The sequence below is a fragment of the Siphateles boraxobius genome, unplaced genomic scaffold, assembly GCF_051911475.1.
Source record: "Siphateles boraxobius isolate OS27281-9 unplaced genomic scaffold, OSU_SipBor_1 19, whole genome shotgun sequence".
In the NCBI taxonomy this organism is placed as follows: Eukaryota; Metazoa; Chordata; class Actinopteri; order Cypriniformes; family Leuciscidae; genus Siphateles; species Siphateles boraxobius.
The window spans coordinates 16780096-16793387 of record NW_027508799.1 but is presented as its reverse complement, the minus strand read 5'-3'; the positions used below and the strand labels follow the sequence as shown (position 1 = coordinate 16793387).

The 13292-nt window shown below is 35.8% G+C and overlaps 2 protein-coding genes across 3 annotated transcripts in view; both read left to right on the top strand.

The window, feature by feature from the left end:
- Positions 1 to 161: 161 nt before the first annotated feature.
- Positions 162 to 8818, top strand: depdc4 (DEP domain containing 4). Of its 2 annotated transcripts, XM_077234013.1 has the most exons (10): positions 354 to 437; positions 3475 to 3880; positions 3958 to 4109; positions 5179 to 5371; positions 5460 to 5686; positions 5776 to 5918; positions 6767 to 6892; positions 6985 to 7063; positions 7151 to 7394; positions 7431 to 7559. In XM_077234013.1, the coding sequence occupies exons 1-9, from the start codon at positions 362 to 364 to the stop codon at positions 7348 to 7350; spliced, it is 1602 nt and encodes a 533-aa protein (XP_077090128.1). In that variant the 5' UTR covers positions 354 to 361; the 3' UTR covers positions 7351 to 7394; positions 7431 to 7559. The 2 variants fall into 2 exon arrangements, with proteins under 2 accessions (XP_077090129.1, XP_077090128.1); XM_077234014.1 differs by having other exon boundaries at positions 162 to 437; positions 7151 to 8818.
- A 337-nt stretch (positions 8819 to 9155) lies between these two features.
- The window catches only part of scyl2 (SCY1 like pseudokinase 2), a 22199-nt gene continuing 18062 nt past the window's right edge, over positions 9156 to 13292 (top strand). The window contains exons 1-2 of the mRNA XM_077234003.1: positions 9156 to 9317; positions 11404 to 11599. Of these exons, the coding sequence (XP_077090118.1) occupies positions 11423 to 11599 (177 nt within the window). The 5' untranslated portion in view covers positions 9156 to 9317; positions 11404 to 11422. The remainder of the gene's footprint in view (positions 9318 to 11403; positions 11600 to 13292) is intronic.

Sequence of the window (13292 nt, the reverse complement as noted above, 5' to 3'; positions counted from 1 at the left end):
GAAAAAACATAATGAAATAAAGGGGAAAAGAGCGATGGAAACATATCTTATTTCTTCAGCAAAAACTAGAGTATCAATAAATCTATGGTTCGATCTTATAGTCATATTGGATTGTCGTGATTATCTTATTTTTCCACTGTTCCACTTTCTTGGTAAATTCTAACTGCGTGTGAGTAAAACACGGTAGAGATAGTAGTACAGCACAGGGTTCTAGGATCAGATTCATTCACGCAAACGCTCAGAATGTAAATTCTGTCTTACATTCTTCATCTGATCCCAGTTCAGAGCCTCGTCGCACCCATAGATGGTCGAACCGATATACTTCAGAGAATGGGCATGTGACGCTATTTCCGGTGCCGCAATGGCGGTGGATTTGACTCCTCGGTTCAGAAGACTGAACAGTCAAGCCTGTTTCAGAGAGAACAAACAACTAACAGGTACAAACAAGCGGTTTTACGAACTTAGTCTTTGTATTTCTGTACAGTTTGTTTTTAAACGTCACCTTTATATTTCCACCAGTTCGATAACGAACTAGACCAAATGAATCAAGATCCTTATCAGGTCATTCAGCTAAGTTAAACAGTTTTTACCGTGTTTTCATTAATATGTGTATTATGTTTCGATTACGATGGAGTTCTTCTGCGTCCCGGATTAAAGAACACGTTTTAAACAAGCTAATTACTATGAATGTAAATGAAACGAGTCTTTTGTGCTTAATGTAAACGTATAGTGACCTTCTTATACTGTCTATGATAGGGATGTTTCCGTCATAACTATATATTGAAACAGCAATATTATACGGTTTATAAAGACGGTTATAATTTATGAAGAGACAAAGGTATAAAAGTGTTGCAAAGTTATAGTGATATATCAGATGATAATACCACTCTTTGTGAAAATGATTGTGTTTGTTTTGAATGTGCACTTGAAGTGTACTTCATATCTTAATAGATTAGTATCCACCTTATTCTGCTCTAAACAATGCGCGCCGCCATGACGACGACTTCGGTTGCCTACTTCCGGTTCGTACTGATGTCTATGGTATTAGCAGTGTGAGAGAATGAGTTTAGGCTCTACATGTGCTGTTGTTGGTTGTTTTAACAATTCAAAGAAGATTAAAAAAAAAAACTTTTTAGAAACTGGGTGCTTTGAGCATAAGATAAAAAGGAGAGAATGCCTATGTCCGGTTCGTATCAGCTCCATTCAATGCCAGAGAGTAAGTTAGACGTTTTTGGTTAGCTGCGCTAAAACTGAGGCATCCAACGAAAAGGGTATAATAGGCTACGTTGCCAGTAGGGATGGGCATTTCAATCAAAAATAATATTCGAAGATCGCTGGGTATTATTAAATTATTATTCGAAAATCGCACCCCTCCATCACATCACGCACACATCACATGCATGTATAGGCTATAGGCTGCACACCAGAGCACGTGAGCAAAGCGGAGCACGTGAGCAAACCGGAGCAGTGTGACGCTTAAATATAAGTAAAAAAAAAAAACTAAACATACGTTTTTATATTTAAGTTTCACAATATAATGTTTTATTTTTTATTTATTTAATCTATGTTGATTATATGAAAAGGGAACCGCATGAGATGAGTCAGATATGATCATAAGATGCCCAATATATCGGAAAACATTTGGAATGGCTCAGACATGATTTTGACCACTTATTAAGTTTTGTTTTGTAGAAAGCCTTTCTTTAAAGTGAATTTCATTAGTATAAATTGCATCTTCATTTATAATCAATGTTTTATCAACAAATTGCCTGGGAATAATAAATAAGAAGCACAAATAGTAGATGTCGCCAGCGCGTGAACTGGAGCGCGTCTTATTAATCAACGAAACTCTGGTTATAAGTTACTTGCCTCACATACCTGAGAAATATATCTATAGAAAGCTTGAAATGTGTATTTTTAAACAAATTAATTAAAAACTAGCAGAAATGGGCTGCTCTCTGCTTATGTGTAGGTTAATTCGTATGAAGTGTGCATTTCTCTCTATAGGCGCGTTCACTTCTGCGCAGATGGCGAGTCAGCATCATAAAATTTATCTTTGCAGTCGACACTTACAGAAGACACTAGTTATTAATAAAGAATTCAAATGTTTAATGTAATCATTACTTTTGCCGTTTTTTTGTGGCAAGGAAATGCGTGCGTTGAGATGCAGAATAGGCAATATATTAGGAAAACTCTCATTATGGTTTAGCATTCTCTCCCATATAGACTATAGTATACATAACTTCCAACCCAACTTCAGTCGTGCACAGGCAGGGGCAGCCCTACTTATTTCACATATTTCCTAACCAGCACATCACTGCGGCGTACTGAGCAAGCGGCGCTTAATCTTCATAAAGCTTCGAACTGGAAAAGGACAACCGGCTTCCGGTTCTAACCCGCTATGAATCATGGGTAAATTAGCTAACCAGGAAAAAGGTGGATATTTGTTAAAGTATATTTTTTTAAATCACCAAAAATGGTCATAAACCTCATGTTCTTTTTTTCAGCAAGTGCAAGTCCGTCTGGGGTTAGGGTTAGAGCACTTCTCTTCCAACACACCTCTTGGTTGTGGTGTTCCACAGGGATCAATACTTGGACCTGTGTTGTTTTCCCTGTATGCTTCCCTGTCCTCTATTTTTGATAAATATGTATCTTTTCATCTATATGCAGATGGCACTCAAGTTTATCTTCCCCCAAGATTTCAAAAGATAACATCCATTCTATTTTTTTTTAAAAGGTCTGAAAATGTTTTAAATATGAAGAAAAAATGATAGATTCTCCATTTGTGATGTGGTGAGCCATAACACGCATCCATGTTCTTTTGGCATATACTTTGTGTTTGTTAGAGGTTGAATTCAAATCAAATACTGATAAACTGCCTATATTACTTATAAATATGATGTCTACTTCATAAATATTATGAAAATTACGTATATGGGTCATATGACTCAAACCATATGGAAATGGTCCTTAAGAGGCCAACCTAAAATTTGGATCACAAACTGTTCAGATTTTTGGCTTTGAATTTCTTGCAGTTTCAGAGTAAACCATGTTTTGTAAAATATATGTTTTATATAAAATAAAAATAATTATATTTTTACATTTTCATAAACTTAAACTTATATTATTATTATTTTTTTTAATTTCCCTTTCATAATTTTTTTTTTTACTTTGACAATAATTTGGCATGTGTAAAAAGAGACCATACTTTGGTATTGAAGTATTTGGTATTTGAACGTATTGAAGATTTATAACAATTTAAAGTGGAAATGTCATTTTACTATGCCCCCAAAAATGGGACTAATAGTTAAGGGGTCAAAAGTAAGACCAAGCGTGGTACTAAAAAAAGAACATTGCAATGGCACGTGTCATAAAGCATGTTATTATTACCATGGAACATGCTCAGTAAACATGTTTTTTGGTACTTTTTGATCATGTAAGAAGACTTCATCATCTTGTCCTGATGTCTTTTAGGTTTCTCTGGGCCCTTCAGGGCCACCCTGCTGTGGCAGAACATCATTGAAGCCCTGCAGTTGCAGGTGGAGCTCCGACCCCGCAGACAGCACCTGCGCATCCATCATGACTGCTTCACCGGTTCTGACGCGGTGGACGTGGTTCTGAGCCACCTCATGCAGAACATCTATTTCTGCTCCAGCGAAGTGTCCCGTCTCAAAGCTGCCAGGCTCTGCCAAGCCTTAATGGAGTCTAGAGTGTTCGAACCCATCGGGAAGAAGCTTTTCAGACGAGAAAAAGAAATGACCTTTGAGGATTCCAGCTGCAGCCTGTACCGCTTCCTGGACGGATCGGCCAAAAAGAGGTACAGTGGCGGTGAGAACCAGACTCCTGACAAACAAACTGGAAAGTGGAAGACCTCTTCAAGGTAATTGCATTTGACTCATTGACACATCTAAAATTTTAATTTGCAGTACTTAAGTGTTTTATGTTGTTTGTTTGTAGGTTTGGAGAAATGCAGACGATCTCCAACCCTTTGGTTCTTGGATCATCAGACAGAAGAGTGGAGAGACTACTGAAGAATATAAACCTGCACCCATCCGTGCCCTCTGATCTACATCGTGCTGCAATTTCCAACAGTTTCCTCTCAAAAAAAGGTGAAACTGCTCATAATGTTGATTTTTAAAGAACATAATTTCTTCCCCTCGTTGCATTTGCATTTAAAGTCTTTTGACCATTCAGAATGTGTTGTATTCACTCATCAGGAGAACTGTTAGAAGTACATTTCCTCACTGTGTTGATATAGTAAATATGTAAATAAGTTGAGGTGGAGCTTATTTAAGTGTTTGGCCTTTTCATATAGCCTTTTGTTTACATCACAGGGCTAAACTATGGCTGTTTCTGGTAGCCTATTGTGGTCAGAAAGAGTCTGATTTGGGTTCTGTTGAGATGTAAATGAGTCTGAAGAGGTTAAAATGAAGACTAAAGTGTTTTTTTCTTGAATGTTTCACGTGGTGTAATGGTTCTTAGGGTTCAGATATAGTCTATTATTGTCTCTGATGAGTTCTGAATGGGCCTGAGGAGGTTCAAGCAAAGATTGAAATGGTTTCTTGGGGTTCTGAATGTAGTGTATTTTCTGAAAAGGCTCTGAAAGGTTGAAATGGAGTCTGAATTGGTTTTTTGAAGGTATGTTGAGGTCTAAATTGGTATTATGTGGTTTAATCAGGTTTGACGTTGTCTGATGCTGGTCTAATGTGGTCTAACGGTCTCCTTTTTTTGGGTCTGTCTTTTTTTTAACATTTAACCATTTAAAACTATTAAACTGATATTATATATATTCTACAGAGACATTTATTATTGCAATGCTCATTGTATTGTTTTACTTACTAATTTTGAATAATAGTGTAGCTATACTGAACAGCAGCATTTCCCAAACTGAGGTTCGTAAGGGATCTTTAGGGTGTTAATGAAAGCTTATAACTTATTAAATTAAAAAATAACTTAAAATAAAAACAGTCAAAATAAAACACTTACCAAAAAGGTTTTTTTTTTTTGGTTTTGTTCAATTTACAAGATGAGTTTTAGCACATTAAACATGGCTATTATACACAATTGTCATGGCATGAGATGGTGAAAAACATTGACAAACGATTGGACAGCAGTGCAGAAGGATGCATGACTTACTAACAGCCCTTACTATTTCTTCTCTTCGTGTGTTTGTCTCAGTGGTGCGGGACGTTTGGAGGCAACAGACGTTACTTCAGTTGCTACAGGTGGTTGAGATCTCCATGCTGGACTGTATTCTGACCTCGCCTGCCAAACCAGAGCCCCTGCGCTCATCTCTGCGCAACCACGGCGACCTGGTCATCTCCAACACCTGCGTGGATCGTGAAGTCTCAGAGAGTCTCAACCTCCATGAGTCAGTGCACAATACTCAGTGCCGTCACATTCAGATTCATGTTTTTCATGTGGGTTCATCAGTGTGTGTGTCATTCATCTCTTCAAAGGTTGGACTCTTGGCTGGTGGCAGCGGTGGATTGTCTTGAACTGTTCCCAGATCAGTTAATCGTGGTTGCCAGTGAGCAGCTCATCCAGCAGAATGCAACATCTGGGGAGGGGAAGCATAAGAGACTGCTGTTCGACACCATCGCCAAGTATTACAACATCCCAGAGAGACCTCCGCTACTGCCAGGCCGCTACACGGACATCCAGACTGGAATCCTACATCTTTTGGGTAATGTGTAAAACACAATGGGCTCAATGTCGTTTGTGTTCGAGGCTGTTCATTCTTCCTGCGTTATTTAGAATGATCTTTGTGCGTAGATTGTGGGAGAGGTCAGGATGCTTTGAGAGCGACTCAGCTCTGTCTGCAGATGTTGGAGTCCACGAGCAGAGACGAGTTACGCAGACTTTTGGGTTTTATGGCAGCCGCTGCAGATAATGAAGCTTTCAGACTGCACAAGCAGGTGATCAAGAGTTTAATCTTTTAAACCATCGCATGAGATTGATTGATTGATTAAAACCATTTTCTGTATCAGCATAGAAAATACTCAAAGATAAATGTAGTTCTCTAATCAATTTCAAAGATCAATTATATTTGTGTGTGTGCGTGTGTGTGCGCAGGCGTACATGCATGCGCTCTTGGAATTCCTACTAAAAAAAGTGATGTATTAGATCTTATTCTTTTTTTCCCCCTTTAATTCTTTTTCCTTAACACAAAAAATATTAATTATTGTATTATTATACACTTACACAACCATTCAAAAGTCTTTATGCTCACCAAGGCTGCTTTTTAAATGATCAAAAATACAGTAAAAGCAGTGATATTGTGAAATATTAACTAAGCCTATTTCAATTTAAAATATCTAATTTCTATTTTAATTTATTTGTACAAATGTAATTTATTCCTGTGATGCACAGCTTAATTTTCAGCTTGATTACTCCATTCTCCAGTGTCACATGATCCTTCAGAAATCATTCTAATATGATAATTTGCTGCTCAAGAAACATGTTGGAAACAGTTGTGCTGCTTCATATAATATAAATATAAAGTTCAAAAAGTTTTTTGTAACAGCATATGCCTTTACTGTCACACCAATTTAATGCATTCTTGCTGAAGAAATGAATTAATTTCTTTAAAAAAAAAAAAATCTTACTGTAAATCTTTATACATACTGGAATAGTATAATTCATGGGCTACATTTTCGTCTAAAATATATGTTATGATTTTGGCCAGTTTTAACATGTTTGAATTAAGAGAAAAAAACGTCTGAATGCGTACTATAAAGGCACAGGCACATTTGTGTTGAAACAGATTGAGAACCGTGCTTCGGTCAGCAAGACGTTTGTGAAGGCTTTGATCCAGAGTAAAGAAATGACTCGAGTCCAATGTGAGCAACTACTGCTGTTCCTCATGGATAATCACACTCAACTCTTTAAGGTATGCCCTTTTTACAAATACATTATCTCTGAGAGTTCTGTTCAAATCACAGAAATGTTGAGATCATTTTTCGTTCATACCTGTGCATCTAGACCCCGTTGTCATTGATTGAGTCTGTGAGGAAGACACTACAAACCTTGCAGCAAGGGAGGGATCTACATAATGTAGCACGTAAGTTCAGTCACCGTCTCCCTATAAAAATGATTTACGCATTGATTTGATTACCATTTCCTGAAGCTACTTCTTTTGCCTTTGCAGTGTTCACATTCTGCCAGCAGGTGTCGCTCCAGCAGTATGAGGATAACAAAGATACGGCCACCTTTGACAGCTTAAAGCAGTTAATGCACCACATCGCTCTCAGTGACGACCTGTCCGTCAAACAGAAGAGACGACTGGCCAAACAGTTTCAGAAACATCACCCAGGGATTTTTCTCCAGCACTTCTTCTCTACATTCTAGAAAGTAATGAACACTGGATAAACATAGTTTGTTAGTCCGTGAAGGTTTTTATCAACCTAATATAGCAATTCAAAGAGTAGGTTTTTATCAATCCGGGTTATAGAATTATGTCAGGTAGAGTTGTTTGTTAAACTTATTTTTATTAGTTGAAGGCATTTCAACCTAACATAGCAATTCAAAGAGTAGGGTTACTAACCTTAAAGAACTGTAGGTTACACTTCATTTAAGTGGTCATACACTTGTTACAGTGTAATTATACATTTAAGTACTGAGTAATAATAATTAATTACATGTACTTACTATAGGGTTAGGATTAAGTTTGGTTTAGGGTTAGTTGCATGTGATCAGTGTTTGATGTAAGTAACGCATTACAAATAACGCAAGTTACATAATCAGACTACTTTTTCATGGAACTAGTAAAGTATCGCATTACTTTTGAATTTACAAGTTACTTTTTCAAATAGGTAAAACAACTTTCCTATTTATTGACTTTGCGCTTCCTTCAGCCTGAGGCTTATTCATTTCAATTTAGCTGTGAAATGGCTTTTTTAAAATGATTAAACAAACAAGCAAGCCCAGCCCAGGTGAGAAAAAGTAACGCAAAAGTAACGTAACATTATTTTCTATAAAAAGTAACTAAGTAATGGAATTAGTTATTGTTTCACAATAGTGTAAAACCTTACTTTACCCAACAGTGCATGAGATTTAATTTAAAGTGCATAATTTATAGTTATTACCACAGTAAATGCATGTAATGTGTAACAAGGACACTAAAGTATTTACCTGATTTGCAAATAGTCTCTGATTTATAGAAGCTTTATAAGCAGGACAGTTATTACAAGTATTAATACTATAATGAAACCGCTAATCACTACTGAACACTACATAGATTTAATCAGGTGAGTGAATACTGTTTTCACTTCAGTATAGGATTACTTGAATTGTGCGATATGCTCAGGTTTTTTCAAGCTATTAGAACTAGTTTTAGCTGCACTTGAAATTGAGAAATGGATACCTAATCCTTAAAGGTGAAGATTCAAATGATGCTCTTTCTTGGATCACTTATTTACTTACTTTTTAATGAATATTGACTTCATAAATTACTGTATTTCGTATAAATGTCTACTTCTGATTTTAAATGTATTTGTATTGAAAAATGTAGCATAATAGGGTGTTATTATTCATAATAGGCATCATTATTCAGAAATACAAAGGGAAGATTTAATTGCAGAAGTTATTTTAACTTCTAAAATGATGACTGAATGCACTGGATTAAATGTGGTCTTGCATATCAATGGTATTTTTTACGTAATATTATACAGAAAGTGAATTAAATTGCATTACTGTTACTTTGAAATAATGAAGTTGATTAATTATTGTATTGTTAGATGATTTTTTTAGATGCACTTTAATTTTCTGAAATGTAAAACTTTTAACAAATTAAAATACTTGCAAAAGCTCAAAAAAAGAATTCTGTTATTTGTTAAGTTGCAGGTTCAAACTTACTCTCTTATGAGAGCTTATTATAAATAATTGTAGCATGCTTTGAACATTTTGGAAGATGTGCCCATAACGTTACTTAGTGATGGAACAAAGTGATCAAGTTTCAACAATATTGGGCTACTAGGTAAGGTGAACATGTATAACAATTTTGAGGTAAATTTTATTATTATAATCATCATCGGTAGTATGAGGCCCCAAACAGAAAGAAAATCAATCTCAGAAGAATATTAAAGAGTTAAAAGTGAGTCTATATGAATAGTATTTTGAAAACAAGAACTTTTATCACAGATTATTTTCTCGCTGAAGCGCTGAGTGTTTCGTCCGGCTTCACACCGCGGAATCTCTCAGGTGTTTTGATGAAGTGTCATGGAGGCTGTTAGCCACCACCACTGCTGACGGTTTTGTTACTGTCTAAATCCTGGTTTTTATCACTCAGTTTCACTGTCAGCTCCTCTAGTGTCAAGGTAAGACTGAAGTCTACGTGTTTATGAGCTGGATACTTATCCTGAGACTGTATTCGGCGGTTATTGATCGGTTCTGTGTAGTGACGCTTCACCCCATTAGCATTAGCCTGTTAGCTCAGCTGCTGTCGGTATTTATTGTGTGTTTACATTGTGAAGATAATAATATATTTCTGTTTTAGTTGGTTTCTCACGTATAATTGATTCCCAGTTAATGCTTTAGTGTTTTGTTTTCTTGAGAAACACAACTATTCACATTAATATTTCAACGTCTCTGTCTGTGTCTCCAATTCAACTGAACTGTCTACTTTGACAGAATGTTTAGTATCATATAATTCAAGTTACATTTCTGTACGTTCCTGTGGTTTGTTTAGTGTCAAAACGCTGATGTTAGCTACATTTTGATGGTAAAGGGCCGTTTATTCCGCCAGTAAAGTCTTGTCAACTTATGTCATGGAGTCTCAAACTTCATTCATTAAATGTCAAACGTCACACTTTTCCTTATGATGCCACTGTGTGACTTCCTCTGAACAAACACAGAAATTAATAAGAATAAATCGATATAATGACATAATTAATATAACATTCTATTAATAATGCTAATAATTCACTCTCTTTGATGTTTAATTTCACTACCTAATTTATGATTAATTGTGGTATTACATTATTTTAGTAGTACTTTCTATTAACAGTCAAGTGTTGTCAGTTATATGCTGTTATAGTTGTTGTTGATATTTTGAATTAGATTTTATTTTTCTATTTTCATTTTTTTCATTTTTGTTAAATGTTTAGTAATTGTGTTTTGTATTTTTGCCATTTCTATTGTTATTTAAATATATATATATATATATATTATTATTATTTTTTTATTTTTTTCAATTTGAGGTATTTTAGTATTTCAACCTAAACAAAAATGTAAACTGTTGCCTCGGCATGCCTGCTTATTTAATTTCAAGAAATGAGCATGTTTTATGGATTTAGTAATAATAATAACCCCGCTAATAGTACTTTTTACTTTTTTACAATATACTTAGTAGTAACAGTAAATTATGCATAATTTTATTTCTATTTTACTTTTGTTTAATTTCATTTTAGTAGGTTTTTATTAGTTACTGTTTGGTTTTGCATTTTACATTTACAGATATGGATATATAGGTATCAAACTTATGCTTTATTACACATTAGTTGGTCGAAATTTGTTTTAAACTTAATTTTTATTTTTACTCTTCTATTTGTTTTGTGATATCTGCTCAAAATCCAGCCAGCTAAATCCAGATCCACATCACAGTGTTGAAACAACTATTACAAGAGACTATTTGATGTCTGCAGCTGACAGAACAGTACATTTCTTATTTCTCTCATGCTGTCAGCATGAACACATCGTTTATTTTGAGCCAGGAATGCTCAGACCCTGCTGAGAATTCGCAGTGACAGATTTTCAGATGTGTTTAAGTCTATTTTGTCGCTTTTTTTTCTTTCTACACACAGCAGCCTAGTCTGTGTAAATGAAATGTACCCAGTTTAGGATCGGTCGTACCCTTGAGTCGTTCTCAGATTGAACATTTTCCCAGAATAAAGACTGTTAAGACTTCTGCTCGGCTGTCAATCAAAGATGACCTCTGGACAGTTCAGCAGCTTGTAAACACACAGATTGAGATTTCATTCTAAAATTGTCAGAAGATATTCAGAATTTTTGTTTGTTTGTTATTTGTGCATATAATGAAAGGCAATGGGGTCCATAATGTTTATCACCTGTTTTGTACAGATTTTTTTGTTAGCCATGAACATGAACTGTTAAACTAGTTGCTTTTGTCATTTCTTCTAGTTAAAAAAACAAAGATATATATATATATTTAGATTTAATTTATTTCATTTTTAATCTAAATTAAAATTTGAAAAGTTATTAATCTTATATCCATGTTTTGTATTATTTTGTCTTTATTTCAATGAACAAAAATCTTTTAATAGATTTGGTTAACGATAATAACCCGGAGCTCATCCTATTCGCTGTGTATTTGACCAACAGGAAGCATGAACGATGATGAAATAACTCCGGACTTATGCACTGTGTTGCTACTTCCTGTTTCAGGTGAGCAGCCAGTAAAATCATGGAGTCCATGCTCAATAAACTAAAAAGCACCGTCACTAAGGTGACGGCCGACATGACCAGCACCATCATGGGCAACCCTGTCACGCGTGAGTTTGAGGTGGGCCGACACATCGCCAGCGGGGGTCCAGGAATGAGCTGGAGGATCTACAACGGCACCAAAAAATCCACCAAACAGGTGCGCCAGTTATTTATTATTGTAACTTTAACCCTGTCAGTTCATGTATATCACTCATAATAGGACACGATCAGGGTGGGAAATTAACTTTTTTGCCCACCAGCCACAGTGGCTGCTGGATGCCCAATTTTACCAGCCACTTGTATTATCTACCAGCCACTTTTTCTGGAATTCAAATTTATGAATGAGAACTGTGACTTTGATAACATTGACGTCCATTACAAATATGTAATTCGTTTTATCCATTTAACAATATGAGTTATGCTGCACTCAGGCACCAATTTATGTTTTCCTCCGTGAATGCTCACGGGCGCAGGCCCTTTTTAAAAAAAAAAAAGCACTATTTAGCACAAACAGGGCTACCATAATATGTGAGCAACATGTATGTACATGTTTGTATTTCTGAGAGAATTTTATGCATGGTTATTTTACAGTTTAGTTTTTAATATTAGTTAAGTCTGTATGACCATAAATGGAGTATTTAAATATACTTTGTTGCTATTTGAAAAAAAATCCAGCAAAAGCGCCAGCGCGTTTGTCGACCCCAGAGGCTTAACTCGATAATAAAGCCTTAAAGTAGGCTATCTTTCAACTCAAGACAGCACCACTTCTCACAAATACAGATAGGATTGGAGATGAAAAGTTTAACTGAGACATAATCGAGCTCCGGAGCACCCACGGTATCGGCTCCTATCCTCGCGGCTGCTAAAACTAACGCTAAACTAAAAAAACGATAGCTATCTAGCCATCACAAAACACTACTTCAAGTTAGTAATTTACTTGCACATCCAAACGTAGTCCCGAAACGGTCTGCCCTTTTTGCCGATCGCATGGACGTTTCTGAATAGAATTGGTCATATTCATTATTGACTCTATTTTAAGGTTAGTTGTTCCTCTAATGAACAAATTGTTTGCATTTTCAGACGACGCATAGGTTCGACAGTAAGTACAGTGCATGGACTGTTCGACGGGAAGGTAGGCTAACCATTCCCTCGTTTTCCCTTCGTCATCAATGCGCCACTTGTTCGAAAAGTACCTTACCTTTTTATTTACTTCGCCCTCAATAGTTTGTACATTCATATACTGCTGACTCCGCGGCGGGCCTTTTAACACCGGGTATATGTCGCCACATTTTTTTAATTTTCCTTTCGTCTGTTAGGCTACCTCAGCTCAGCTATATGTGTCACAGTCCGTTCAGCGCCGTGTCCGTGCGCTGTGTCCGTGACGCACAGCGCTGAAAACCAATCAAATTAGTTACTCGACAAACGTGCATTATTTTTACTTAGCAACAGCATTCTTTGACAAAAGATGTCCAATCCGTTACAAGAAATGTTTTAAATAGTAACCAATGAAAATATGTTTTACAATCTACCCTCTACTTTCCCACCCTGGACACGATCATGTTAGATGTCGGTACGTTGTTTACAGTGAAAGAGGAAGTCTAAGTGACGCAATTGTCATGTTAGAGAATTGTCACTTGTTTCCTCACATTGCCACAAACGTACGTTTGTTGATATCATACATGTTTTTATGTGTTTTCTTTTATGTTTTTAAAATTGTTGAAGTGAATTCAGTTCATGTCACAGTGATAAAATAATTTAGATGGCTAGTATATATGTGGTTCTGTTTGAAATTGTGAATTATTTGCAATAGTTTTGGAAGCATAAATTAGAATATGTTGGTATATTCTTAA